The sequence below is a fragment of the Drosophila guanche genome, unplaced genomic scaffold (assembly GCF_900245975.1).
Source record: "Drosophila guanche unplaced genomic scaffold, DGUA_6, whole genome shotgun sequence".
In the NCBI taxonomy this organism is placed as follows: Eukaryota; Metazoa; Arthropoda; class Insecta; order Diptera; family Drosophilidae; genus Drosophila; species Drosophila guanche.
Window position 1 is genome coordinate 2,792,110 of NW_022995752.1, and position 25,336 is coordinate 2,817,445.

The window sequence follows — 25,336 nt, forward strand, 5'->3', positions numbered from 1 at the left end:
AGAATAAAATGTATGTATGTATATGTAGTATATATGTATCTATGTATTAAAAGTAATAACGAAAAACCTTAAGGAACATGTTTCGTGTTGTTTTTTTTTTGTTTGTTTCTGTTTTCGTTTTTATGGCATTTCAATTTCCATTCTGCCATTGCACAGTCGTCTTCAGACGCGACGCGAGATAAATAATGTATTCAAATACATTAAAAATGTATAAATAATAATTCACTTACGCTTTAAAAACAAGACGACACTGTGTACTGTGTGATGTGATGTACGGGGGGAGACACGTTAATGCCCATAAAATGATACAGCTATAAACTAGTTGAAACGGATTTGATGCTCCATTTGCGCTACTACAACGACAGGACCTGATTGTCCATGGGCTCATCCTTTACCCGTACTCCCGTGTAGGCGGGATTTATGGCACAATCGTTAAGGAATATGTTTGTATCATTATGATTCAAATGCAGTGTGGGCGCCGCCTCGGGCTTGAAAGCTAAGCATCGGCAACTGCGGCGCCCTATCCGCGCCACAAACAATGCAGTGCACGGCCTTGTGGACAGGCAGATGGGCGGAGCAAATGTGCTTGCCGCGATACCTTTGCAGGTCGGTAACCCTCAATGCCTGGCACCACTCCCTCAGCAACTTGGGATCTGCAAGAATCAACAATAAACAATCAGCCAACACAACTTAGGCCAAGGTCTGTCCTGTTGGTATAAACCTACTGCTGGGAAATTTGTGCAGCTTCACATCCGCCACATCGTAGGCACAGTCGGCCATGCAGCATCTAGGGCCAGCTGTTGTCGGTGGTGGCAGCACTGGCTTCACATCGCCCGTGGGTTCCAGGTGCCGCGTGGGAATGGCATTGCGCATGAGACGCCGCACTCCAATCAGTTCTGGTTCAAAGTGGCGGCTGCAGATGAGTCGAGTGTTGCGCTGCGACTCCTTGAACTTCATGCCGGTGGCCAGCTCCCAATTGCGAATGGAGTTGACTTTGTTGGGCAGTCGGAACAGCTTGATGCCATCGCCGCGTGGACTGCGGCAGTAGGGCAGACAGCATTGCTTCACTTTCCACGGTGGCACTTGGCCCAGTGGCCAGGAGGCATCCGCCAGACGCGAACGACGACGCTTCTTGGCGGTGCTCGCTTCCTGCTCATCTGTCTCTTCATCCTCGTCCTCTTGCAGGCCATCCTCGTCATCATTCCCATCGCTATCCGCCTCAGGCTCTGCCTCTGCCTGCGCCTCTGCATCGCTATAGTTGCAATTTGACTCTCCTGCCGCCTGTCCACTGGCAAACATTTGGCACTGCTCATTCGTGTAGATATCCTCGGGTACATTGTCGCCCAGCTCCAGAGTGGGCACTGCCCAGGGTCGCAGCTTCCTTAGCCGTATGCAGTGCGGCTCAAAGTGCACGCTGCACACCATAAACTTCCACGGGCGCTTCTCGTCGTAGCGGATGCGCAGATTGTGCATCCAGCGCTGCTGGTGCTCCTCCGAGCGTGGGAACTTGTAGATGTGGACGCCGTGCTTTGATCTCTGGCGCTGGCAATGCATCAGCGAGCACTTGTCGTAGCCAGATCTCACCGGATTGAGGGTCACGCGGCTCTTGGAAGGCAAACGGAGCTCCGTTTTCCAGCCACCATTTGGATTTGCCTTTGGTGCCCGCTTTTGCTGTTGTTCCTCTTGATCCTCGTATATATGCATCTCGGGCTCCAGGTAGAGCATGGCATCCTCCTGCTCCTCTTCCTCCTCGTCGAGTGCTCCTCCATCGTCCAGCTCCAGCTCAGTCTTAACCTTCTTCTCCCCCATGTCCAGCATGCCGGGATAACCAACGCCATCTCCCGTGGTAGCTCTACGCGCCTCTGATTTTCTCTCCAACTTCTCCAACTTATCCATCTTGATGTTGATGGCCTCAAAGTCGCTGTCAAAGAGCTCGGCGGGTGCGCGGGGGCCCAGCTTGAGGGTGGGCACGCTGCCGTGCAGCAGCCGCATGTTCACCATGCACACGGGATGGAAGTGGGCGCTGCAGATGCGATAGCGCCAGCGATACTCTGGATCGAAGGGAACCTGTGTGTTGTGCTGCCACTTGACGCAGATCCACGACGAGTGCGGGAACTTGTGGAGTGTCATGTTCTCGCTGGTAAGATGATTCGAACATCCCTCGATCTGGCAAAATTTGCTGGACTTGCGCGGCGGTGAGGGTCGCGGCACGCACGGATTCACCACCTTGCCAATTGTTCGCACCGGCTCCACGTGTTGGTCATTCTGCGCTGGCGCATCGTCCAGCTGCAGCTGTAAGAACTCATTTTGGTGGATAGTTTCGGGCACACGTGGCCCCAGATGCTGCGTAGGCATCGATCCTCGCCTGAGTCGCGAGCCATTGAGACACTGACGGTCAAAGTGATGGCTGCAGACGCGTATGCGCCACGTGTCCTCTGTGTCCACCTGTATGTTGTACAGCCACTTTCTGGCCACCTCCGTGGAGCTGGGCAGCTTGTGCAGCTTCAGATTCCAACCCAAATCCTCCACCGACACGCCACAGCCCTCGACACAGCACTTGTGGGCGCTGTACGGATGGCGAAAACGCTTGCCAGGCCCATAGCGGCTGTGGCGGATATCCGTCGAGTAATCCCGCTTCTCGTAGCTCTCCAGCCGCTCGACATGGCCCACCTCGAGCAGCACCTCCAGCGGCTCATTCGGCTGAAAGTCCGTCTCCTGCGAGTCCATGGTGCTTTCATTTATCAGCAGCTCCGATTCCGTTTGCGAAGCGTCTTCTTCGTCGTCATTGTCGTGGGGTTCCATCTTCACGTACGGCTCCATTGGCAGTCCCTCTGCTATCTGCTGCTCGGCTTTCTGTGCCTGCTCCTCCAGTTTCATTTGCTGCTTCATTTGCTGCCACTCCTCAGGGGTGGGATTCTGGTGCAGCACCTGTCCCGGCAGCAGCGCTGGCAGATGCAGCGTTGGCACGCTCCACGGGTAACATCTCCTGCCCTCGTACAGGCAGCTGGCCTCAAAGTGTTTGCTGCACATCTTCGTCATGTAAATCTCATGCTCGTTCAGCCGCAGCTGTGCGTTCTCCACCCACATGCGCAGGATCTGCTCACTTCTGGGCATTCCATGCATCGTTCCGCCATCCCGCTGGTGCAGGTGGCGGCATCCCTGCACGACGCACATGAAGCGCCGCAGCTGTGGCAACTGACGAGCATGCTCATAGCTGCGGTCCAGCACGAGGTTGTCGGCTCGATCGGGGAAGCTACGCTCATACAGCATGATGTAGTGAACCGGACACAGCCTGAGCCCTGAGGGGCAATCGTCGCCGCTGCTGGGTATGCCCATGTGCTGCAGCCAGGCCTCACGCACCGGCCCATCGCTGGGCAAGTCGTAGGCCATGCGATGGATGTTGGCCTTTTGGCAGTCCTCATAGCAGTCGGGATAGCAGCAGTCGCTGAAACTCTTGTGCAACGGCTTCAACATAGCTGAACCCATGTCGGTGTGATAAATGTCCGAATGCGAGTGTCCCAGCTCCAGCGTGGGCATGGCACCCCGCCGCACGCCCTGATCATCGAAGCAGCTCTCCTCGAAGTGCGTGTGGCACACTCGCAGCGCTTTAATGCGCTGATCCAAGCGGGGCTTTTCCAAGCGGAAGTTGTGCAGCCACTTGTCGGACAGCACGCGCCACTTGGGAAATTTGCTAAACTGCAGATCGGGGTCCTTGCGATTGCTGCGCAAACAGCCGGGCACACAGCATTCGCACTCCTCTTGGAAGGACGCTGGATTGGGCAGCAGCTCCGGCTGCTCGTTGTGGCCCAGGTGGAGCGTTGGCACCGAGCCCGCGTGCAGCTGCTTCTGCTCATTCACGCAGTGCGGCTCAAAGTGTCGCTCGCAGATGTAATGCTCGCCCACCAGCTGCATCGGATACATCCATAGATTGTGGCCCCACACTTCCCTCACACGCGTCCTCTTTGGCACCCTGAAGAGAAGCAATCCCCTGCTGGAGTTACTCGTCACAGGGCATCCCCTGACGAGGCAATGGAGCAGCTGGCCTTCGGTTTTCACACCCACCGCGAGCGGTACGGCCTCCTCGAGTAGGTCGCCCGTCTGCGGATCGTAGCATTCGGGCTGGAAGTGCGACTGGCAGACGAGAAAACCATGACTGCTGGCCTGCATTGAGCGATGCTTGAGATTGGTGGACCACCTGCGCACCATGGCAATGTCGCTGGGATACTTGTGGAAGCGCACACCCTCAGTCTTTGGCTGGAAGCAGCTCAGCACGGAGCAGTAGTTGGCCCGAATAAACTCCATGGCCTGCTCCGTCTCCTGGCTGTTGGCAATGTTCCCATTGTGCCGGGCATTCGGTATGACATGCCCGTCGTGGCCCAGCCGCAGTGTGGGCAAGGCCCAGCTCCTTAGCTGCGTCTTGTTGATGGCATCCGCCTCGAAGTGCAGCTGGCACACAAACAGACTCTGGATGTCCACCAGTCCGGGCTTTTGCTGCGTGTTTACCAGCCACTTGAGCAGCGTTGGTTCGTCGCTTGGAAAGGGATGGAGCCGCTGCGATCTGGCACCCTCGCCGCAGTTGGCAATGCAGCAAATTCTGTTCTTGAGGCGAGGACTGGCACTGCTGCCACTGAGGCAGGGACTGCTCAGCGAAGATGTGCCTCGAGAGCGCAGCACAGGACCCTGCTGCTCCGTCTTGATGTGCAGCGGAATGGAGAGACTCAAGCTGCTGCTTAAGGGAGCTTTCTCCTGCGACTCCTGCTTCACGGGTGGACTCTCGAGCGCATCCTGCTTGACGGGGGAAGTCTCGGGCATCTCCTGCTTCATGGGGGGACTCTCGAGCAACTCCTGCTTCACGGGGGGACTCTCGAGCGCTTCCTGCTTGACGGGTGAAGTCTCGGCCAACTCCCGCTTCACGGGGGAAGTCCCGAGCGCATCCTGCTTCATGGTATTCTGGTGGATCTCTCCATCGTGATTTAGCTGCAGTGTGGGTATGGCCCATTGCTGTGGACGCACGCCGTTCAGGCAATATTCCTCAAAGTGCAGCAGACAAATGCGATAACTAAAATGCAGCGAGCGATCATACGATATCCTCGTGTTGTGCAGCCACCTGGCGAGCAGCTGCGGGTCGCCTGGCAGCTTCGCCAGGTGCGTGTCCTGCTTGTACTTGGAGCCACAGCCCACAACGGAGCACTGAAACTTCAGCGAGATGGAGGCTTGATCGTAGGTCACCTGCAGCCGCTCGAGCACCTCTTCGGGCACATCGCCTGGGAGATCCAGCTCCTCGTACAGCTGCAGAAAGTGCACGCCACACAGTCGACCTTGGCTGTCCAGCGGCAGTCGCATAAACGACAGCCAGGCCACACGTACCGACTCGTGCTCCGGCAGATCGTAGCACAGCTTGCGATTGGGCGGACACGTGGGCCACAGGCACTTCCTGTTCCGGAACACATTCGGACTGGTGTTGCCCAGCTTGAGGGTCGGCACTGCCATGCGCATTGCTGTTCCATTCTCGATCTGACACGCCTCAAAGTGCTCCATGCACAGATGCATATCCGCTGCAGGATTAATGACTGGCAGCCGCAGATTGTGCTGCCACTTTTTGAGCACTCTTTGGTCCATGGGCAGGGGCTGGAATTGTCCGCCTGGTCCGTAACCCTCCACATTGCCGCAGCTGGGTAGGCAGCAAATCTTTGGTTTAGTCTCCATCGGCATCGGCATCTGATGCTGCTGCTGCTGCTGCTCCTCCTCCTTGATCGCTGCTGGAGCTGGAGCTGGACTCTCCGACAGCTTCCTCTTGCGGCAGTGTTTTAGGCTCCAAAGCCGAAAAACCGAATGCTGTGGCATTTCATCGGGAAAACTGCTCATTCTCATGCTGCTGGTGCTGGCTGCCACCGCCTGAGGCAACTCCTGGCCATTGCAGCTGTAACGCAGTGGCACATCGTGACCCACATTGAGCGTGGGCACCGCATTCTGTTTGAGTTTGCGAGTGCCCAGCACCTCCGACTGGAAATGCTCGATGCACACGCGACCAATGCAGCCCGAGGGATCCATTTGCAGATTGGCGCACCACTTGAGCAGCAGCTGCTGGTCCTTGGGGAAGCCAAACGTGCTCAGCAGATACATGGCTGAGCGTTCCTTGCGGCAGTGCTTGAGGCAGCAGATGGGATCCACGTTATTCGGACGCTTCTCACGGCGCACAGGCACAACGGCGGCAGCTCTGTCCCAGGGTTTGGGCATGCCAAGGCCTGCCACTGGATCCGGTTTATGTGGTGTGTCAGGCAGAAGAGTTTCTGGCTCCTCCTCATCCACCCCTCGGGCATCATCTTCGCGTGCCTCATGGCTGTGGTTGTCGTCATCGTCGCTGAGATGCTCTGCGTACGTCTCCACCAGCTCCAACGGATCAAAATAGTTGCCTGGATCCTCATCGTCTTCTTCCGCGTCATCAGCATCTCTCAGCTGCTCTGCTCCCTCGGGCGTGTCATCCTCATGCTCGTCCTTCTCCTCTTCGTGCGTCTCCTGCGGCTCCTCTTCGGGATTCTCCTCCTCCTCCTCGTCCTCCTCGCGCTCCTCGTCGTCCAGCACTTCCGTTTTGGGTGTGACCAGCGGCGAGGCTGCCTCCTCCTCGGCCACGCCCGCCTTGATAGCCTCATTGTCGTAGACCAGCGGCTCCTCATGACCCAGCTTTAGCGTGGGCACAGCGCCTGTCTTGAGCTTCAGTTTGCCCCGCACCTGCGGCTCGAAGTGATCAGCACAGATCCTCCCACGGCACTGATCCAGCGATAGGCCGAGATTTGCACGCCACTTCTCGAGTAGATCCTCGGCGCGCGGATACCGATACGTGCGCAAATCATTGTCAATGCTCCGCCGCTTGCGGCAGTGCCCCAGCGCACAGGTGGGCGTAAAGAAGCCAGGAATGTTCTTGGGGTTCTCGTAGATTGGCTGCTCCTGGTGCCCCAACTGCTGCGTGGGCATGGCCCAGCCCCTGAGCTGCTTGCCATCGATGCAGCGCCTGTTGAAGTGTGCGCTGCAAACGCGAGTAGACTTGTCCACTTCGTCCGGCTCGAGGCGCAAATTGTGGCGCCACTTTAGGTGTTGCTGCTTGCCGGTGGGAAAGGGAAAGAGACGCGCTCCATGCTCCAGACGACTGCGGCCACAGGTGCGCACACAGCACTTGACATCGCCCAGAGATTTCTTGATTTTAACCTGAAAAGGGAGGGAGGTTAAATCTCTGGATTGCTGGCCGCACGGGCTACCTCTTACCTGTGTAAAATCCGTGCTCACATCGGGCTTTACGTCCCGGAAGTCTGGCTCCGTCTCCGTGTCTGGCAGCTCCTGTTTGATGGTCACATTGTTGAATCCACGCAACAGGCGTCGCGGACGCCCAAACAGGTTGCTCTGCAACTCTGCGGGATTCACCTTGAACAGATCCTCCGTTTCGTCGTGGCCCAGCTCCAGCGTGGGTATCGAACCAATGTTCAGGCGCGTCTTGCCAATGCACATGTCCTCGAAGTGGGCATTGCAAATCTTGTACTTTTCGCGCTCACTGAAGCTGAGATGCTCCAGGCGGAGGTTGTGCCGCCAGCGCTGAAAGTGTTCCGCATCCTTCGGGAAGCTATTCATTTGGACCTCGTCGAAGCGACGCGTCTTGCCGCACGTGGGCACAATGCATTTGAACACCGGATCCACGTAGCGCTCCTCCGGCTTGGGATTTAGTATCAGCTCGATCTGTGAGTCGTCGTGGCCGAGCAGCATCGTGGGTATGGCCCACTTGTACAGATGCTTGGGTCCGATGCAATCCGCTTCGAAATGCTTGTTGCAGATCCGCACACCGATGCAATCGACGGGATTCATCTTGAGATTGTTGCACCACTTCCACAGCATGTCGTCGTCGTCCGTGGGGAAGCGGAAGAGACGCACCTCCAGCTGCTCCTTGGACGATTCACAGCCCTCGACGGCGCAGTGCTCGTCGGCAAAGGCCTGCGCTTCGTTCGGGAAGATATCCTCGTCGTCGTGGCCCAGCTCCAGGGTGGGTATGGCACCGGCGCTCAGTCTCCGCCCGTTGAAGGAGTGCGTCTCAAAGTGGCGCGAGCACACGCGATACTGACTCCTCATGGCCGCCCTCGGGCGTGTCCTGATGTTGTGCATCCACTTCCGCAGCTGCGTGGGGCTGTGCGGCAGCCGGAAGAGCTGCACGCCCTGGGCCCTGGTCTTGCGGCAGCTCTCCACGATGCACACGCGCTGCAGGCACAGCTTGTTGGCCTTCAGCTTGGCCGGATTCTGGTAGATCTTGTGGCCGGGTGGCGAGTTCAGGTCCAGTGTGGGCACCGCCAGCGGCACCGGGCACTTTTTGCTGAGAACATGCGGCTCAAAGTGTGCGGAGCACACACGCCGCTGGGCACTGCCCACCTGCGGCACCTGTAGATTGTGCGCCCACTTGGCCAGCGTGGAGCGATTCAGTTTGGGGAAGCGATACAGCTGGACATTGTGCAGGGCACGCACCTTGCGGCAATGCGGCAGACAGCAACGCGGCACCCACGTGGGCTTCGCCACGGGCAGGGACTTCTGCTTGAGATGCGTCCGCCGCTTGTACAGCATCGAGTGCTCGGGGTTCTCGTACAGATTCTCAATGTTGCCGGCCAGATTGAGCGTGGGTATGGCCCACGGACGCATGCGCTTTCCAATGCAGTGAGCCTCAAAGTGCAGATTGCATATCCGCAATCCATTGGTGAGCACCGCGGCCTCCGTTTGTAGATTGTGCGCCCATTTGGCCAGCACCGAGGTGTCCTCTGGCGGGCGATACAGCTTGATGTCATCCACACTGGGATTCCGCTTGCATGTCTCCACACAGCACTCGCCCTGCTCCTCGCCATTGTTGGGAGCGGTAGGCCGTGCATAGAATTCGGCCACCTGCTCGGGCGTGGGCAGCTGATAGGCAATGTCCTCGTGGCCGAGTATTAGCGTGGGCACAGCCCACTTCTCCAGCCGCTTGTTGCGCAGACAGCGATCCTCAAAGTGCACCTCACAGATGGCATCGTTGAAGAGTTTGCTGCCATCGGGCACTGTGCGTTGGAGGTTCGCACACCACTTGGTCAGCAGCGCCACATTGCTGGGGAAGCGATGGAGGTTGGCGTGGTCTCTGTCCCGATTTCGCTTGCACACGGCCACGCAGCAGGTCTCGCGTATGTTCAGCTTCTTGATCACATCCGGATTGCGGTGTATGTCCTCGTCCTCGTGCCCCAGCTGCAGTGTGGGCACGGCGAACGGACGCATGCAGCCGCCAATGCAGTATGGCTCAAAGTGCAGGCTGCATATCCGCATGCCCTTGTGCATCTTGTCCTCGGGTATCTTTAGATTGTGGCACCACTTGCGCATCTGCTCGGGCCTCCGCGGTATCGTGTGGAATGTGATGTTCTCGCTGTTGTGCCGCTTGCTCTCGCAGCTGGGCACGCAGCACACGTCCATGCAGTCGCTGGCATTCATGCCGCCCGAGGAGCTACCCGCAGAGAGGCTCAAGTACGAGCCACTCATCTCGGGATCCACATAATGCGAGGCCGAACTGGCGGAGGATGATGTGGAGGCTGCCGAATGGCGCTGATAGGATTTGCTGAGCATTGCCGGATGCTGCTGCTGCTGCAGCGAGGAATGATGATGCTGCGACGTCGATTGCTGCGGCATAAGCTGCTGCCCATGCTGTCCAGTGGGCGATGGCGGTGGCCACAACTCATTCTCGTAGATATTAAACGTGTCATTGTGTCCCAAGTGCAGCGTGGGCACGGCACCTGCGAAAGGGAGTGACTCAAAAGTGTATCTTTGGTTGAATATATGTATTTCACTCCTGGCTCACTCACCTGGCGACAGTTTCCTCAAGCCCAGCGCTTCCTTGATGAAATGTGCACTGCATATTTTATGATTCTTGCCACGATAGACGCCCGGATCCAGTCTCAAGTTGTAGCACCAGCGTCGCAGCAACACCTCATCGCGTGGAAAACGATACAGCGACATGTTAAAGTCCGAGGAGCGGCTCCGACGGCAAAAGTTCAGGCAGCAGCGCTTCTCCTCCACATACAGGTTCTTGGGATTGTCATGGATCTTGCCGTACTGCGCACCCAGATGCAAAGTGGGTACGGCCCAGGGCTTCAGTCGGAACTTGCCAATGCATCGATCCTCAAAGTGGCGGCTGCAAAAGTGTCTCGGCTCCTTGGCTTGCACCGGCAGGCGGGCATTCTGGCACCACTTTATCAGGCTCTTGATGTCCTTGGGGAAGTTGTAAAACTTCAGATTGCTCTCGCCCCGCTGGCTAGTGCAGTGTGGCATGCTGCAGCGCGCCACCTCGCCGGTGGTAAATGTGTTGGTAAGCTCGCGATTCTGGTACAAATTGGCGACATCGTCGTGGCCCAGATTGAACGTGGGCACCGCCCAGTAGCACAGCGAATAGCGATTAATGCAGCGCTTTGGGAAGTGCATGCTGCAGATGCGAAATGTCGCATAGCTGGCCGCTGGTATGTGGAACATCTTGAGGTTGTGCAGCCACTGGTTCAGATACTTTTCGTCCTTGGGGAACGTAAAGAACTGCAGCGTGGGACTGGTACTCTTGCGCACGCCGCACAGCGGCACACAGCACAAAGCATCCTCGGAGTCGTCCAGCGTTGAGGAGTGCGCTTGGGGTCCGGCTAGAGCGCCGCCATGAATGGAGCTATCACTGCCATAGGCATTGTTGTAGCTGCTGTTGTCCTGATGGCTGTACGAGGACTCGCTGGTGGAGTTGCTGTAGCTGCGCTCCAGCTTGACGCTTACCTCCCTCTTCAGCGACACGGCGGTGGAGGCGACGGCAGCGGTGGAGGAGGCAGCAGAAGCAAACATGGCCGCTGCTCCATCGGCATTCGCTTGTCGCTGCTGCAGCAGAGAGCTTAACGCCGCTGTGGCTGGCAGGGCCGAGGCATTCGCAGGCGTTGGTACTTTAAGCAGTGGTGCTGTGGGCACTGTGGTGGGTAATCGGAAATGTTAGCAATCAATTAACTTTGAAGACTTCAATTTGCTGTTAAACTTGCTTTCCATGGTGGCCATATGACAGTCCTGCAGCTTATAGTTGCCCTGCTGCTGCTGCTGTTGCTGTTGATTGGTGTAGTACTTGCCGCAAAAGTATGGAGCCGCCAGCCGATGCTCGTGCAATTCGACGGCCGTTTGATACCACAAACGACAGATGGGACAGTCGTAGCGCTGCTGAAACTTGTGCTGCGGCAAGTGGGCGTACAGCTGCTCGCGTGTGGCAAACGTGCCCGAACACATCTGCGGGGGGAAAACAGATTAAATAAGTGGCTTATGTTGGCTACCCTCTAGTGTGGGCTGTCTACTCACATTACACACAAAACTCTCATACTCGTGCTGCATGTACTCATGCGTTTCGCACTCGGCTATCGTATCGAAATGCTTGCCGCAGTATTTGTGGCAGAAGAACTTGTCCGCGCGATGCAAATGCTTGTGCCGCTGCAGCTCTTCGCTGCTCATGAAGGACATGGGGCAAATGTTGCACTTGAAATCGTACTCCTGTATGCCACAACTGCTCTCGGCCACATGCCTAAGGTAGGCTTGCTTCTTGAAGAACACTTCCTTGCAGCGCTGACAAATGGGCAGACTCTCCGCCGAACGATCTGTCGTTGGCTGTTGCTGTTGTGGCTGCTGCAGAACTTTGCGGCGTGCAAAGCTGCTGCCACTGGAGGTCTAAAACGAAAATCAGATTTTTGGACATTAAATACGAATTTTGATTTGTGCCATAAACTCACCTTGCCATAGGTCTCATCTTTGATGGTTAGCTCAACTTTGGGGCTGAGCATATCGCCGCTGAATTCGTTGAATTTATTAAAATCAGCAAAGGGCGTATTGTCGTCTATGTAGTTGGACTTGTACGGATGTTCATCCATGGGTTCCGCTTTAGAGAGACCATAAACACGTTTAAGGAATCAATAACAAATCTTTAGGTACAAATAAATTATTTGCATGGGAGGTTTTCGTTCTTTTGCGCCTCAGAAAAATGTCTGTACCTTTTGTTTTCGGTTTCTATGGTAGCCACAAATCGTGGGTAATCGTAGAGTGAATGGAAAACTCTTGGCTTACAATGAATTTCCATAGAAAATTCCAGCAACTATTACTCTTCGCTCGTTCCATATAACTCGTTGATGATATCGTATCATCTTTCATGCGAATAACTTTGAATTTACATGTCGATTTGATGCATCCCTAATGACAAACATTTTCTCTATTTGTTTGTCCATCAATTATGGCCTGATGCCCCGCCCAAATGGTTATTGATAGATAGAGTCGCTTGGACAGAGGAGAGGAGAGGAGGCGGTAACAATATTATAGGTTAGTCTTACATAAGAAACCGACTTGAAAGAGCTTCTGCTGCTGCTGCTGCACCTACCTCAAACTCAACCTATGACCATTCCAATACCAATTTCAATTCCATTTCCCCTGAGAGCAAAACGATATTTACATATGTGTGTTTAATATTGAGCATTCTCTGTGTGCTGTGCCATATGGATGCAGGGTATTACTACGGGTATTACTGCAGTGTGCCGGTAATGTAAAGCATCTCTATCCGTAGGAAGAGAGTATACTACATTTTGCTAAATAGAGATACATACAGACAGGGCAAACAGACACACATAACGGAATAGAACGAAGCAAAACAGAGATACAGCGATACAGCGATACAGAGTAGACCCCGTCCGTAAGTAGACGAACGACTGAACCGAAACCGAAAACCAAACCGAAACCGAACGCAAAAACCTCAGCCAAACGCCAAAACGTTTTATTGATTCCGGAGACGGCAAAATGAAGCTGAAATTACGGCTACTTATAGGAAAAATGGCCACCTAAAGTACGAATAATCTCTGGCTGTGTGTGTGTGTGTTGGTGTGTGTTTGTGTATCCATAATGAAATGGATTTTGCGCTCAAGTTTCTTCGCTATATCTCCCCTATAATATCATTTCGGGAATATCCCGAGAGTTCTCTGTAGTTTAACTCACATTTTATTATCATATCTGGCGCTGGGGGTGGTGCCATCGGATTGGGTGGCTGCTGATACGCCGCTGATACATCCATTGGTTCGCTTTTGATGTACGGATATGTCCCAGACATTATATCATGCCCCATATAGGAACGCTGACTGAGATGCTGCTGCTGTTGATGATGGTGTTGCTGCTGTTGCTGATGCTGATGGTGCTGTTGGTACTGCAGCAGCTGGTTGTGGGCATAAGCCACTGTGTTGGCCTCAAGGTTATAGGCTGCTGACCCACCCCCAACGCCACCCACAGCATTAACATTGAGCCCACCGCCAGCGGCGGCGGCAGCAGCAGCAGCATAATATCCATGCGTGCTGCCTGCTCCATAGGCACTCATGTTGTTGTTGTTGGCACTGCCACTGCCACTGCCCTTACAAGGTGTGGAGGTGGCGGCAAATGCCGAGGTAGCCGTCGCATGGTGGTGGGGTGGCGGTGGCGGGTAGGAAGCAACATGTGAGTACCAATTGTGTGTACTGTGTGGCATTTGCGAATGCTGCTGTTGTTGTTGTTGTTGTTGTTGTTGCTGTTGTTGTTGTTGCTGCTGCTGCAACTGCAGCTGATGATGGTGGTGGTGGTGTTGTGTCTGATGCTGGTGCAGTGGGTGGTGATGGTAGTGCGGATGGGCATGTGGATTATGCTGTGACATTACGGACGGGTAATCAAAATTCGTCTTTGGGGGGCAATGCAAATCTGTTTTCCAGTGCAGGGAACACACACAGCAGAGGAATTGGCCCCCGTGCTTTAGGGGCGCGCGCGTATCCTCTCTTTTTTGCACGCTCCGTCTTTTCTCATTGGCGTCTTTTATATACCAGTTTTTTCTCTTCTTTTTCTTCGTCAATCTTCGTCTGTGTGTATGTATCGAAATGTCATTATTGTTATTGGCCGCTTGCCGTTCTTCGTGGGCACTTAATTATGTGGCACATTGCACATATGTATCCTTTTAGCTCTCTGGCACTTGCAGTTTTCATCTATTTCTAGCGGGCATCGAATTTTAACCATATTTTCCGTTTTCCGTTTTAACGCGCGAGACGAAACGAGATGGCACCGAGACACAACAACAAAGTTTGTGGTGGCCGCCCCAGTGTTATCTGAAAACTATTATCGATAGTAGCAGAGCTTACACGCATATCGGTATACTGATGGCATGGCTATCGACCATCAGATTTGAAATTAAAAAAAATGTTGCTGCACATTATTTTGATTTGTATCTATTTTTAAGTGATCTTAGGCCCCACCAGGCCCACTCGTTGTTGCAACTGCTTCTTAATCTGTTCGCCATCGGTCACAAACTGTTCCTCCGCCAGACGCACCAGCGTTCGGCGCAGCTGCGACTTGACCTGCGTTACCTTTGTCGAATTAATGGCCGATATGGGAACAATACTCTCGAATTTTAGGACCCGCTTTGGACGCACCTCTTCCGGACAGTCGGCCAAGCCGATGGACAAATCATCTATGGAGGGTTTCACTTTGGTAAGAATCTCATGCGCTCCCTCCTTGTCCATTTTGTTGAGCAGCAGCACACAGGGTTTGTCCAGCAACGAGGGATCGTACAGTTCCAGCTCTTTGTTGAGCGAATATATGTTAGCCAGGCAGTCACGATGAGGGTGCCGCGGACTAAGCTGAAAGCCGAATATATCCACCATGAAGAGCAGCAGTCGAGTGCGTTCGATGTGCTTGAGGAACTTGTGGCCCATGCCAAAGTTGGCATGAGCGCCCTCTATCAGACCGGGCAAATCGGCCAAGCTGATGGAGCGCAGATCGCCGTACTCAATGGTTCCAATCTGTGGACGAATAGTTGTAACTGCAAGGACATAGTCAAGTGGTTTCAGTTCACAAAAAAACATTCAACTAACTTACAAGGATAGGCAGCAATCTTCGGCTTGGCATTGGACACTGCCTTGAGCAGGGTGCTCTTGCCGGCATTGGGAAATCCGACGAGACCCACGTCTGCGATAAGCTTTAGATCGAGGTTTACAATGCGATTCTCTCCAGGGCGGCCGAGGAAATTGTTGCCTGTGCAGCCGCCGGTTCCACCGCCCGCCACTATGCAAGTGGCATCGTTCTCATTCAGGTCCGCCAACAGCTTCTGCTGTTCGTCGTACACCTGCACTCCGACGGGCACCTCGATGCGCGTGTCCACGCCGCGTTTCCCAAAAATGCTAAACTTGCTGCTGTCCTCACCGCTGCTGGCCGCCACACGCCTCTCTTTAAGTCCCTGTGCCATTTTCCGTAGTGTAAGTCCCTCCTTGGCCACAAAATAAACACAGCCGCCCTGGCCGCCCACTCCCCCGTATTTCGGTAAGCCATTGCCGCCGTGTCCGCCGCGAACTGCGAGTCGCAGCGAGTCCAGAAAGCTGGGCCGGAAATGGGCACGAGAAGGCTGCACAGAACAATAAAATGGTGATATGGAAATCATTACTGAAGTAGCTTAATTACCGATTTAGTTGATTTTAAGAGGTATTTAAACAGCTGAACCATCGTTCGGCATTATACAAGAGAGATGTGAGCACAGTAATTGCTTGGTTCACGGTGACTGCCACAAGTATCGATAGCTATTGAATGTTCAGCTGTTTGGCTGCGCGCAGACTGAATGGCAAATCAGAAGAAGTACCAGCCAAAACGTGAGACAAAAAAAAAAACAATTTGTTGAAATGGAACCCGGCATTTGCTATATAAAACCAGAGTAAAAACCTAAAGAATATGAAACCTTTGAATTCTTACGATTTCTAGCAATTTTAGATATCTGTTGACTGAAGTCAGTGGCAACAGTGAAGCAGCACCGGCGGAAAGCTCCGAAAGCAACAAAAGAAAGCGCGCGGATGGTGAAACTGAGGACTCTGGCGGGAAAAGAGATAGCAAAAAAGATCGAAAACGTGGCCAGAACAAGGCGAGTAAACGCCATCATCCCAGTCTTAGTCTAAGTATAAATTCCTTTTCTCCCAAACAGAATCGTCCCGTGTTCAAGGAGGATCGTTATTCACATCTTTGCCACTCTTTGATTGATGGACCCGGCGGTGCTCCCTGCGCTTTGGCCAACTGTCGCTATGTTCACGATCTGGACGCCTTTCTGGCAGCCAAGGGCGAGGATTTGGGCTCGGAATGTTATGTGTATGCCACCAAAGGATATTGTGGCCGCGGTGTCACTTGTCGCTTTTCCAAGGCGCACACAGACGATCGGGGCGTTAATATAAAGAAGGAAAACTGCGATGCAAAGACCACGCAGACCACATTCAATGGGATTACACCAGGCGAGTAGCCATTGGTGGCTCCACAGTGAAGACTTGTACTCATACGAACATTCCCACAGATCTACAGGTGCGCCTGAGGAAGCATGAATACAATTTGGATCGCAGCAAATTATTGATTGCCGTGGCCGAGAAGATTCGTGATGCCCGGAAAGAAAGGGAGCTGCAGGAGAAGAAACTGGAGGTGCAGGAGAAGAATCTGGAATTGCAGAAGAAGATCAATCAGCAGGGTGACATCACAATAGACCACGAGGCCGAGGCTAAAGCTGCAGAAGGGCCTGCAAAAGAGGATGAAAAGACCATTGGCAGTGCTGTCGATGACTCGCCGGTGGGCAGAGATGCTGACCGCAAGACAGCCGTTGATTTTCGCGAGAAGCTCGTTCTCTCGCCACTGACCACTGTGGGAAATTTGCCGTTTCGCCGTATATGCAAGGAGCTCGGTGCAGATATAACCTGCGGCGAGATGGCCTGTGCGGTGCCGCTGCTCAAGGGCCTGGGCCAGGAGTGGGCCCTAACGAAGCGGCATGAGAGCGAGGACATCTTTGGCGTTCAGCTGTGCGGCAATAATCCTAATGTCATCACCCAGGCAGCCCAAGTGCTGCAGGAAACGGCAAAGGTGGATTACATTGATCTCAATATCGGCTGCCCCATTGATCTGATCTACCAGCAAGGAGGCGGCAGTGCACTAATGAGGCGCACCAACATATTGGAGTTGGTTGTGCGCAGCTGTGCCTCGCTGTCCGAGCAGCTACCATTTACTGTGAAGATGCGCACTGGGATCTATGCGGACAAGAGCGTGGCCCACGAGCTGGTGCCCCTGGTCGAGGAGTGGGGCGCCTCGGCCGTGACCCTGCATGGCCGTTCGCGCGAGCAGCGGTACACCAAGCATGCCAACTGGGAGTACATCGAACAGTGCGCCGCCACAGCCAAGCAAATGCCAGTCATTGGCAATGGGGACATACTCAGCTTCGAGGACTATATGGAGCGGCGAGCGCTGGCCCCTCACGTCAGCTCGGTGATGATTGGGCGCGGTGCTCTCATAAAGCCGTGGATATTTCAGGAGATCAAGGAGAAAAAGGCCTGGTCTCCCACATCAACGCAGCGCTTTGAGATGCTGCGTCGCTACTGCAACTATGGTCTAGAGCACTGGGGATCGGACACCAAGGGTGTGGAGAGCACGCGACGCTTCCTGCTCGAATGGCAATCATTCCTGTACCGCTACATACCCGAGGAGCTGCAGCTGTCGCCGCCACAGAAGATCAATGCCAGGCCCCAGAAATATCGAGGTCGCGACGAAATGGAAACGCTCATGAGTTCCGGAAATGCCGCCGATTGGGTGAAGCTCAGTGAAATGCTGCTGGGCCGAGTGCCCGAAGGTTTCAGCTTCGTGCCCAAGCACAAAGCGAATGCCTTCTAGAATTAACATTTCTTAACTTTTGAAACTTTTGTCGTAATCTAGCATATAGATTAAACAATTATTAAGTAATTAGCATTATTATTTGACTGACTTTGAAATGGGATTATCCCATTGGAATCTATTATCAGTTGACAACCGATTCGACAGAACTATACATTTTTATACCCGGTACTCGAAGAGTAAATAGGGTATATTATATTTGTGGGGAATAACTGTTGTATGTAACGCACAGAAGGAAACGTTTCTGACCCCATAAAGTATATAAATTATTTATTCGTCCAATTCTAAACTAAAGCTTACTTCTAAACCTACACCGAATTCTAGCCGGCGAGCCGTCCGCGCTCACAAGAGATAAGAGCCGCCTACGCATAAACAAGATCATGCGATCGCTGGCGCCCAATCAGATAACAGAGCCGCCCGCTGCAACGGCATCTACTGCATCGGCGCCCTCCGTATCGGACTGGATAAGTTAGGGCGGCACATGATATTTCACATTTCTTGTGCGCTAAGTTAGGGTGTCCCATGTTATTGCTTATGTGTTAGCTTATATATTCTTGATCAGCATCTATAGCCGAGTCGATAGAGCCATGTCTGTCTGTCCGTCTTGTTTGTCGGCTAGTTCTCAGAGACTATAAGAGCTAGAGCCACCAAATTTTGGCTCCGGACTGCTGTATGCTCACACTGAAACCAGTAAATTTCAAAAATTTTGTTGTTATTTTCACATTCTATCATTCACACTCTGCTTCTGCTTCACTCGGCCCCTGACTCTGTCGCCCCTCTGCCTTTGCCGCTGCTGACTTTTAACCCACCCCGTCACGCAGCTTATATATGTTTTTTTTGTGTGCGGGCGCTGCCTCTGCCGCGAGTCTGCAGCGTGTGCGGCTAGGGAAGGGACGCGAGCTAAAGGAGCGTGTTGGTGTGAGAAGTGTAGTAGATGTAGATGACAGATCAAATTTGACAAAACACCGCTAAGGTGCAGATGTAGTACCGAGTGCCGGGTATAAAAGTTGTGACGCGTAAGAAGCGTCTCACACGTCCCTTCTCGTTTCATCAGTGACATCGAAGTTAATGATCTTCATACGGGCGGTAAATCTTGAGGCGGAGAGCTGCGGAACACTGGTTTTTTATTCTGTCATGCGATTCGAAAGATATGAAGTGATATCACCTCCTGGTGAGGTGTCTTTAGAGGATTCATTTACACGCAAAACTCAATAAAAATGGTAAAGCATTTGATTTACTTACTTTCCGTGTATTTGAGAATTGATCATTTAAGTTGGGCTGAAAATCCCGGCGGTACTGCAATACCGGGCCAACCCGCGACAGAGGTGGAGCAAGCCCCTAGCACTCCGTCTGATTCCAAAAATCAGTTTAACATTTGTTGTTCTCCAATGGAGAAACTATCAGATGTTAAGCTGATAAGAACAGATACTACACTTTGATCTTAGCCATAAGGCCGAGAAGCGATAACCTCAAAGTGGAAAACAACCACCAACTGGTGACCGTGCGGCTAGAACCAGTTGAGAATTGCAAAGAAGTTGTGCATTTTTGGCTACGGAGATACAGTGGGCATTCTATTAACGAGACTTTAATTGTAGATCTTATTTTATATAATTATTTTGGCTCTCTTTTCCTAAGCGAATGTCTTAATGAACTTGTAGGCGAAGGAGAGAATACGTTCGCTCGTTATATTGATAGTTCTTAAAATCCGATTTTGACTGGGCTTCAAAGAAAACAATATAATACCAAGGGTAAAGGGCAGCTCAGGACTTATTATTATTTAAAAACTTGTTATACAGTGGGGAGCAATGATGAGTACACGTTAACAATGGCGACGAATGGCGACGAATGCCGACGAATTGCGACGAATGGCGACGAATGGCAGTTATTGTGTACTCATCATTGCTCCCCACTGTATATTGTGTTCTCTATTTTTTATTGCACAGGTGCATTATTCTATGGAATAATGGAGAGTCGGCTGAGCTAAAATTGGTTTTTAAAGTCGAAATATTGTTAAAAATACCTCACAAAAATCAAAATGTTTGCATTTCAAAGCTTAATATTTGCCAGACGGTAAGCTAAAACCACAAAAAGTTTAAGTCCAAGTGTTTTAGCAGCATCAGTCAACTTTTCAGACAAACAATGTTCTTTACAATCAGATTTAAGATACTTAAGTTATGTGAAACGGGAAGGGACGTGTGAGACGCTTCTTACGCGTCACAACTTTTATACCCGGTACTCAGTACTAAATCTGTACCTTAGCGGTTTTTATCAAATTTTACAATTTTTCTTTATCTGTCATCTACATGTACAACACGCCCACACGCTCTTTAAACTCACCCCCACCCCTAGAGCCGCACACTTTGCGAAGCAATTCATCTTCCAAAGTATTGCTGTGGGAGCCCACAGTGGCTAATTATTTTCTTCATTCTGGCTATAATAATGATCTAATCCTATCCCAATTAGGTGATCTGATAGATGTGGTCAATTCCTACGGAGTTTTCTTTTATCTTTAAAATTGTGGCTGTGGGAGATTTCGCCCTTTACGAGGGCGGAAGGGGCGGGTTTTAATTTTTGAAATACACTGGAGTCTAAAGGCAAAATTCGGTGGCTCTAGCTCTTATAGTCCCTGAGAACTAGACGACAAACAAGCGAATTATCTGAACACCAATTATCTGTGAAGTGTCTTTAGATCAGGGCTCGGACGGCCCTATCTATTGGGTATATGACAAGGCGCTGCTGCTGCGCTGCCGCTCACGTACACGCGTATTAATACCAATACCAATACCAATATAGTGAAATTTTCCGTTTTGCGTGCGTCTTCACACACAAACGCAAAAACGGCTCGTTAAGCCCTGCTTTAGATGATTAATTTACACTCAAAACTTAATAAAAATAGTAGATCACATACTGTGTGTGTGGGTGTGAAAATGTATCATTAAATTTGGCTGAAAATGGCTATAGTACTGCAATACTTTCTCTCTGCCACTCTCACAGCTGGTGGATTCTATATGTACATTAATTTTTATCATCGAAGTTGAGTTTTTTTAAACAGAAAAAATAAAAGCATCGTTTTTTATGTACATAATTCAGTCGCTTTTCATATTGCGTGCGGTGAAGCAAGTGTCATGTGGTGTTTCATAATTATATTTTTCTTATATGCGATAACCTTTGGGTCTGCAAACGCGAGTGGAGAGCTGTGATTCTCTAGAAAATGGCCCAAATAGACGGAAAGTTGGAGGCTCTGCGAAGACAGATGGCCATCCAGCAAGAGTTGGAAAGGAGCTCGCAGGAAAAAATACAGAAATGGGAGCAAAAACTAGCTGAATCGGAACCAAAACAAATTAAAACCAGACAATTTCGAGCCCTTCCAAAAAATTGGTTGCAAATACTATTACATAGACAATGAAATAAAAAAAACCTGGCACGGTGCCTTGAAGAAATGCCGTGAGATGGGAGCCCATTTGGCGAGTCTGCAAAGTGAAGAGAGGTGATGGCTCTCAGCAGTAGGCTGATATGGTACGAAATGCATTGGATAGATCTGAACGATCTAGACAAGGAAGGAGAATTTATTTCGGACACTACTGGTGTCAAAGGAAAAATTATCCACTGGCTGGAAAGCGCACCTAATAACTTCGGGAACACTGAACATTACGTCGTGCTTCATACCTATAAGTTCGATGTTTTAATGACCGACAGGCAGTGCTATAAGACTTATCACTTTGTCTGCGAGAGGTCTTTTAAATGGCTTAAATGATGCACATTTCAATAAAAATAAGAAATAAAGAATATAGCAAATCCCGGCGGTATTGCTATACCGAGCCAACACGAGACAGAGGCGGAGCAAGCCCTTGCACTTCGTCTGTTTCCAAAAATCAGTTAAAAATTTATTGTTCTCCAGTGGACAAACTATCAGATTAGGAGGCCGAATTAGGTATTATTACGGCAAGACTTGTTAGCAGATTAGCTTAGGTACAAAAAATATCAAACGAGTGTTGGGTTTATTTATAAATTACAAATGTAAAAGTCACTTCAAGTAGCTGAGCGCCTCCTCGACGTCCGCCTTGGAGCCCAGGAAAATGGGACTACGCTCGTGAATCTTTTTGGGGACAATGTCTAGTATGCTAATCTTGCCGTCGCTGGCCAAGCCACCGGCCTGAATCATCAGATAGGCCATGGGATTGCACTCGTAGAGTAGACGCAGCTTTCCATTTGGTGCGGACTTTGTGGCGGGGTAGATGAAGATGCCGCCGTATTTGATGGTGCGATGAACATCGGCCACCATGGAGCCTACGTAGCGGGCACCGTAGGGTTTGCCCTTGCTGGGATCCTTCTTGGCGGCCACATAGTTGAGCACACCCGCCTCCCAATCGCTGGCATAGCCCTCGTTGATCGAGTAGATCTTTCCCTTCTCAGGCACACGCATGTTGGGCTCAGTGAGGATGAACTCGCCAATGGCCGGATCGTAGGTGAAGCCATTCACACCCGACGTGCCCAGACCGAGGACAATGGCCGTGGCCGAGCCATACAGGGCGTAGCCGGCGGCCACCAACTGGTTACCGGGCTGCAGAGCATCCTCGACGGTGGGCACACCCTCGCTCTTCTTGCGGTAGATGGCAAAAATGGAGCCGATCGACACCAGGCAGTCTATGTTGGAGGATCCGTCCAGCGGATCGAAGCAGACAATGTATTTGCCCTGACAGAGTGGTAAACGGGATCATCAATTTGCTGCGCCCACAACTTGGAGTATATCTCTAACTGATTGCCTCACCTGTTTGTCTGTCTCCACCTCGATCACATGCTCGTTCTCCTCGGAGACCATCAGGCAGGTGGTGTAGGACGACTTGAGCATGTTGATGAACAGCTCGTTGGAAAGCACATCCAGCTTCTTCACCTCCTCGCCCTGGACATTCACATCCCCGGCAATGCCATGGAGCTTGGCAATGCCAGCCTTACGCACCGCCGATGCCGTCGCCTTGATCGCCGTCTGGATGCAGTTGAGCAGCTGCGACAGATCGCCAGTGGCATTCTTGAACTTTCGCTGCTCCTGGAGCACAAAACGCGTCAGCGTCATAGCATTGGAGTCGAACACGGGCCCCTGTTGGCTCATTTTTGCTGTTAAGGATAGGGCAATGGGATTTTAATTTGAATTCTTGGTTCCAGGTTTGTTGAAAGGAGGGGATTAGGAGAGGGATAATCGCAGAGCAGCGTGTCATATGTAAATTTATTATATTTTTACCACAATTTTTAGATATTTTTGTATTAAATGTAGTTTTAATAATTAAAAACAATTATTCAAAAAGGAAAATCATACAAAAATATAATTTCGTTTGCCAGTACACTGTGTAAATATTTTCTTGAACTTTTGCGAGTACAAGATTTCAATAAACATTGAATTGAATTTTTAATTATTAACATTATATTTCTTCTGTGTTTGTAGTTCAATAATTAATCAATCAAGTCAACCGAAGAGATCATGTTAAAGTTCAGTAAAATCTAGTCGGATTATTTTAAGTGAATTTAGTAAGGGATTAGGAATAAGTAACCGATTAAGAGGAGTATCTTTTGTCGTTATATGCAGTATGATTTAAGTATTACTGGAATAACGCACCAATCATAAATATATTTTGGCATTTAAAATATTAAAGGTACCTTTTCGGGATTATTTTTGGGTGTTTTATTTGGTAAATAACATCAAGATTCTATAGGAATTTGGGACAGGCAGGAAGAACAGGTTTAAAGATGTACTGGATGGACTGGATAGCCGAAACGGTTAGTTATTTAGTGCTACAACAGGCTGTGTAATTGTTGGTTGTGGAACAACAGACTGCATAAGATCTGATAGGTGCGGAGAATTGCAGGATGTTGCAGGGCTGAGGATTGTAGGATATTATAGGGCTGCGGACTGGAGGATGTTGCAGGTTGATACAGGACTGGCAGGAGTGCCAACAGCAGGGCGGCAGGGAAATGGAAGCAGGAAGCTGAAGCGCATTCACTTACAATCACCGTTACTTGCCGCCATTATCGGTTGCTCGGACACACTAATTACGGATACGAAAAGAGCATGTGCTGTGTGGTTCCTGTGGGGATCCATCAAAATACAAACAATTTACAATTTGCCACAAAATGTGCCCTTTCCGATGGCTGTGAAGGTCACAGCCCCCTTGGGTCTACCCAACATACGAGCCCCTATCTTCTTGATTGTCTTTTTTCGGGTTGCTTGTTGCATAAAATCGTAGCATTATCAGAAAAATTGTCACTTTTCATGTATTTCCTAGTTGTTATTTTAAAGTACACTTCGAGTGGAGTATTCGGAACTTGCTTTCATATTTCATATTATTCCACAAAAAATAAAGTTTCTTTAAACACTAAGAACACTACCCTAAAAACACAACACTACATTCTTTTAAGAACTATTCTGTTTCAGAATTATTTTAATTTTAAAAAAAGGGTATCAATAGACTTGGTTGCCTACAGTCTATTTTTTTCATGTTGATTTTTATTTATATTTGACGTTGCTGATAACCTGTTTGTCCCGTTCCTGTTTGGGTCATATTCGTATCAAGGAAAGGTTTTATAAAACCGGAACCACAAAATATATAATATTTTTTAGCACAACCAATTTGTATATATGTATATAGATATGTACATAGGTATGTATTTATGTATACCGCACACGTGCCCCCTTAATTATTTTTGGAACTTTGCCGATGAAGAAACTCAACTCACGATTAGCAACCATATCGTCTATAAGCAAACGTTGTATTTTTATCGTATATGTATGTAGTATACGTACATATATACGTATACAAGTAGCTACACATATCTTTCATCTATTCAAGTAATGTGAATGATTTGACTGTTGGGGCTTGTCCTTAACATTGCTTTGACCCCTTGCTGGAGGCTTTTGTAAAGCTTCTTTAGAACCGAAATGCACTTTCACTTACAACACAAAACAAATCTATAGATTGGGGAAAGACACGAAAACGAAGAAAACACCGCAGTCGACGGCTGTACTAAAGAGACTGCCGGAACCACCGAACTGAATTGTGTGTTTATTCGATTTTAGTCCACGTCCCCACCGACACAGCGGACGCAACGTCACAGAGTGTACACTTTCCCTGCAAGGTACGTATAATTCTTTGAGCGATGTTTGTCATGCTGAATATAATTGTATGAAAAACTTACTTGAATAGTTTAAAAACACATTAGTTACATACATATATCAATCGAATATGAGTAACAAAACATAATTGACATTGGCTGCGTATCTTAAAATATATGTTTAACAAAGACAAGCCCGAAAGAGTATTAAATGCTTCGTCGGATAGTCAAAGCTAACATTACTCTCTTGTCTGGCTTTCTTGCCACTGACAGATAGCGTGTAAATTGCGTGTACAGATAGGGCAGAGAGGGAAGTAGGTAGAGAGTAAGCATAGGAGTGGTAAGCGAAGAGAGTAGTGCAATAGCTTCGTTGAGAGAGAGCGCGTAAACATATGGCGATAAGAAGAGTGTGCATGCATGAACTTGCTTGCTTTAAGCTAGTAAGCGCGAGAGATAGTGCTGATGCAGAGCATAATAGCTGCAGAAAGAGATGCATGATTATGGAGAGAAG

General features: G+C 50.5%; 4 protein-coding genes and 1 non-coding gene across 6 annotated transcripts; 1 reads left to right on the top strand and 4 right to left on the bottom strand.

Annotated features, from left to right (window-relative positions):
- Positions 1-101: 101 nt before the first annotated feature.
- On the bottom strand, positions 102-14,148 carry LOC117588037. The gene is given in 10 exon segments (XM_034279083.1): positions 102-492; positions 494-653; positions 726-5,857; positions 5,906-7,203; positions 7,261-9,779; positions 9,849-10,979; positions 11,049-11,286; positions 11,356-11,718; positions 11,781-11,926; positions 13,027-14,148. Coding segments are annotated over 10 exon segments (11,808 nt in total). The 5' UTR covers positions 13,709-14,148; the 3' UTR covers positions 102-353.
- Positions 14,149-14,254: 106 nt separating this feature from the next.
- LOC117588034 (GTP-binding protein 10 homolog) lies at positions 14,255-15,631 on the bottom strand. Its single transcript, XM_034279081.1, has 3 exons — positions 15,499-15,631; positions 14,920-15,442; positions 14,255-14,863 (listed from the first exon to the last, which is right to left on the bottom strand). The coding sequence occupies exons 1-3, from the start codon at positions 15,538-15,540 to the stop codon at positions 14,277-14,279; spliced, it is 1,152 nt and encodes a 383-aa protein (XP_034134972.1). The 5' UTR covers positions 15,541-15,631; the 3' UTR covers positions 14,255-14,276.
- On the top strand, positions 15,624-17,793 carry LOC117588033 (tRNA-dihydrouridine(47) synthase [NAD(P)(+)]-like). Its single transcript, XM_034279080.1, has 4 exons — positions 15,624-15,745; positions 15,802-15,949; positions 16,010-16,310; positions 16,370-17,793. The coding sequence occupies exons 1-4, from the start codon at positions 15,714-15,716 to the stop codon at positions 17,722-17,724; spliced, it is 1,836 nt and encodes a 611-aa protein (XP_034134971.1). The 5' UTR covers positions 15,624-15,713; the 3' UTR covers positions 17,725-17,793.
- A 1,199-nt stretch (positions 17,794-18,992) lies between these two features.
- Positions 18,993-19,189, bottom strand: LOC117588256. Its single transcript, XR_004574122.1, has one exon. It is a non-coding gene; the product is annotated as a U2 spliceosomal RNA (small nuclear RNA).
- A 2,502-nt stretch (positions 19,190-21,691) lies between these two features.
- LOC117588211 (fructose-1,6-bisphosphatase 1) lies at positions 21,692-24,770 on the bottom strand. Of its 2 annotated transcripts, XM_034279349.1 has the most exons (4): positions 24,669-24,769; positions 23,722-23,801; positions 22,493-22,836; positions 21,692-22,417 (listed from the first exon to the last, which is right to left on the bottom strand). In XM_034279349.1, the coding sequence occupies exons 2-4, from the start codon at positions 23,741-23,743 to the stop codon at positions 21,749-21,751; spliced, it is 1,035 nt and encodes a 344-aa protein (XP_034135240.1). In that variant the 5' UTR covers positions 23,744-23,801; positions 24,669-24,769; the 3' UTR covers positions 21,692-21,748. The 2 variants fall into 2 exon arrangements, with proteins under 2 accessions (XP_034135240.1, XP_034135241.1); XM_034279350.1 differs by lacking the exon at positions 23,722-23,801 and having other exon boundaries at positions 24,669-24,770.
- Between the last annotated feature and the right edge of the window lie 566 nt (positions 24,771-25,336).

Coding starts and splice junctions, on each gene's coding strand:
- LOC117588034 (XM_034279081.1), bottom strand. CDS start 15,540: ATGGTTCAGCTGTTTAAATACCTCTTAAAATCAACTAAATCG. Junction 15,443..15,498: donor TCTTAAAATCAACTAAATCG/GTAATTAAGCTA, acceptor TGTTCTGTGCAG/CCTTCTCGTGCCCATTTCCG. Junction 14,864..14,919: donor GAAGATTGCTGCCTATCCTT/GTAAGTTAGTTG, acceptor ATGTCCTTGCAG/TTACAACTATTCGTCCACAG.
- LOC117588033 (XM_034279080.1), top strand. CDS start 15,714: ATGGAACCCGGCATTTGCTATATAAAACCAGA. Junction 15,746..15,801: donor ATTTGCTATATAAAACCAGA/GTAAAAACCTAA, acceptor TAGCAATTTTAG/ATATCTGTTGACTGAAGTCA. Junction 15,950..16,009: donor GAAAACGTGGCCAGAACAAG/GCGAGTAAACGC, acceptor TCTCCCAAACAG/AATCGTCCCGTGTTCAAGGA.
- LOC117588211 (XM_034279349.1), bottom strand. CDS start 23,743: ATGGCGGCAAGTAACGGTGATT. Junction 22,837..23,721: donor GGCGGCAAGTAACGGTGATT/GTAAGTGAATGC, acceptor TATCCTTAACAG/CAAAAATGAGCCAACAGGGG. Junction 22,418..22,492: donor AGGTGGAGACAGACAAACAG/GTGAGGCAATCA, acceptor CCACTCTGTCAG/GGCAAATACATTGTCTGCTT.